General features: G+C 38.8%; 1 protein-coding gene across 1 annotated transcript; it reads left to right on the forward strand.

Annotated features, from left to right (window-relative positions):
- The first annotated feature begins 321 nt into the window (after positions 1 to 321).
- Positions 322 to 1,323, forward strand: LOC105309617 (olfactory receptor 56A4). The gene has a single exon (XM_011385786.1). The coding sequence runs from the start codon at positions 370 to 372 to the stop codon at positions 1,321 to 1,323; it is 954 nt and encodes a 317-aa protein (XP_011384088.1). The 5' UTR covers positions 322 to 369.
- The last annotated feature ends 2,074 nt before the right edge of the window (positions 1,324 to 3,397 follow it).

Genomic DNA, 3,397 nt, shown 5'->3' on the forward strand with positions numbered 1-3,397 from the left:
GGTTCTCAGTCCTGACCTCACCACATACTGGCTCTCTAATTTTGATCAAACTATGCTGGTCTCTTTCTCTGTACCTTTTCAATATCTGTGAAATTAGGATAACAGTATTAATTACTCTTAAGTGTTTTTTAAAGGATAAAGTGAGATTGTGAATATAAATGTTCTGCATAGTGCCTAGCACATGATTAGTGTTCAGTTAAATGTTAGTGATGCTTGATGATGACGACTTTCAAACTTCATTGCAATAGGTTAAGAGCCCCAGTGAAAACCAGATTTCTACTACATTTAGAATGTATACTTTCTATGGTGATTTATTCTGTTCTACATTTTAAGGGACTTTTAATTTCTAGCTTGTACAGGACCCTTTACATGACCTCACCCAGCAACGATTCCACTGCTTCAGTCTCTGAATTCCTCCTCATCTGCTTTCCTAACTACCAGAGTTGGCAGCACTGGCTGTCCCTGCCCCTCAGCCTCCTCTTCCTTCTGGCCATGGGGTCCAACGCCACCCTCCTGATCACCATTCGACTGGAGGCCTCTCTGCACGAGCCCATGTACTATCTGCTCAGCTTCCTCTCTCTGCTGGACATGGTGCTCTGCCTCACTGTCATCCCCAAGGTCCTGGCCATCTTCTGGTTTGACCTCAGGGCCATCAGTTTCTCTGCCTGCTTCCTCCAGATGTTTATCATGAATTGCTTTCTTGCCATGGAGTCTTGCACATTCATGGTCATGGCCTATGACCGCTATGTGGCCATCTGTCATCCATTACGATATCCGTCCATCATCACTGACCAATTTGTGGTTAGGGCTAGTGTATTTATTATGGCCCGGAATGCCCTCTTTTTACTTCCTGTTCCAGTCCTTTCTTCACGACTTAGATACTGTGCAGAGAACATCATCAAGAACTGCATCTGCACTAACCTGTCTGTGTCCAAACTCTCCTGTGATGACATCACCTTCAATCAGCTCTACCAGTTTGTGGCAGCCTGGACCCTGCTGGGCTCTGACCTCATCCTTATTGTTCTCTCCTACTCCTTTATCCTGAAAGCTGTGCTGAAGATCAAGGCTGAGGGGGCTGCAGCCAAGGCCCTGAGCACGTGTGGTTCCCACTTCATCCTCATCCTCTTCTTCAGCACAGTCCTGCTGGTGCTGGTCATCACTAACCTGGCCAGGAAGAGAATCCCCCCAGATGTCCCCATCCTACTCAACATCCTGCACCACCTCATCCCCCCAGCTCTGAACCCCATTGTTTATGGTGTGAGAACCAAGGAGATCAAGCAGGGAATCCAGAAGCTACTCAGGAGGTTGCATGAGGTAAAATAAGTGAGATTTGACCTTGGGAACAGAAATTGATAATGAAAAATAATTTTCATGATGCATAGAAAATTTAAATAGTTATTGCATGAATAAGTTTGGATTTTTCTTTCTCCAATGTTTCAGTTGACTATGAAGATATTCATTTTCATATCTTGGCTCCTGTTTTTCATTGCATAGATTGGAACCTTAGTTTCCTGCATTCAGGAGTTACCTGGAAGTTTCTCCTGGCCTCATCTATGTGAGAGGGACTTGTCAAGTTATAATTACAAGAGCCTAATTAGAATGATATTATTTTTTAAATAAATAATAAATAGTAGTCCAATCACTTTTAATGCTTCTATTTTCTTGATTGCTTAATACTTAGATATGTATTAGATCTCTTGGTTTTACCTGATGCAGGTCAAACTCATTTTGTGCCATGAATGGGTCTCTTGGCTTCAGAACTTTGATTCTCATAGTTTAGTGAATGACATGTGATACCTATTGTCTTCTCTAGCCCTGCCAGATCTTGTTAATATATTTATCTAATGTCACTTCTCCATAATAGAATTTCCTGTAGTTCTTTCCTTTTATTAATGAATTAAAAAATTTTTTAAAAGATGACTCAGTTGTGTGTGTGTGTGTTTTAAGTAAGAGTGTGTGTGTGTGTGTTTTAAGTAAGAGTGTGTGTGTGTGTGTGTGTGTGTTTATTTGTTTTTCAGATGTGTTTTCCCAACTTCTAACTTCATCTGATCCTTCCTGACTTTTCCATCAGATTTCAGGCACCATGTCTATTCCCCACTCTCTTCTGATTATCTTAGATGTACTAAAATTGGCTTTCTTATCCTACTTTCATTCCTGCTGTGTCAATCCTTATACTCTGTGCTGATACCATCATAGCTCCCTATAGGATCCAGGCCTTTGAATTAGTAGGTTATTTGAACAATGATAAGTATGTTTCGCTCTTTGCATTTCCCTTCTTGATCATGCCCTGAAAATGGTGGAGATTCAGATATTGGCTAGCATTTCCTGAGATTAATTTACATTGGTAACTAAGCCCCTTTTTGGATACTGAGAACTTCATATACCAGTCATTTAAGAATGTCTTCTAATATAGCTGATCTGTGATGAAGTTAGCCATTCTTAGGAGACTTGTAAAATAACATCATTTCTATAGTCTTTTCTTATATCGAAGTAATAGCTTTGCTCTACCCTCTCTTCTCTGATTTACAACTCCAAAAACTGATCCTAACCAAAGCACAAAGCTTCTCACTCTTCTATTCACCCAACATTCCAGTTGCTCCTAGCTCATTATTTTCAGTTTGTGTCCTCCAGTATTTTTTATTAAAGTCTATGATCAAGAATCTTCTTCCACATAAAAAAACCAATACCATTGCTTTTATTTGACAAACTATGCCCATTCTAGAAGTCTTATTTTAAACTCTACCTGCTCCACAATATCTTCCTTTAATGACTGCAATGGAATTAATCTCTTATTTTTATTTTTATTTTTTCCAGCTTCATTGAAATATAATAGACAATTGGTTGCACATATTTACATTGTAAAATTCAATGATTTTTTCAATTATAGTTGGCATACAATAATATATTAGTTTCAGTTGTACAGCATCGTGATTAGAGATCTATATAACTCACAAAGTGATCACTCCACTAAATCTAGTTAGTACCCCTTTCCCCCTTACATATTTATTAAAACATAGCTAACTATTTTCCTTATGGTGCACTTTATATCTCCATGTCTGTTTTATAATTATCCATTTGTACTTAATCCCTTTGCCCTTTTTTGCCATCCTCCCCCCACATCCCCATCTAGTAGTCCTCAAAATATTCTCTGCATCTATGAGTTTATTTCCATTTTCGTTGTTGTTATTTTGTTCTTTAGATTCTACACGTACGTGAAATCATGATACTTTTTCTTTCTCTATCTGACTTATTTCATTTAGCGCAATACCCTTCAGGTCCATCAAGGCAATACCTTTTTCTATCCCCTTCTTTTTAGTCTGTGTGTGTCTTTTAATCTGAAGTGAGTCTCTTGTAGGCAGCTTATGTAGGGGTCTTGTTTTCTTATTCATTCAGCCAC

This window comes from Pteropus vampyrus, unplaced genomic scaffold (assembly GCF_000151845.1).
Source record: "Pteropus vampyrus isolate Shadow unplaced genomic scaffold, Pvam_2.0 Scaffold802, whole genome shotgun sequence".
Lineage (NCBI taxonomy): Eukaryota > Metazoa > Chordata > Mammalia > Chiroptera > Pteropodidae > Pteropus > Pteropus vampyrus.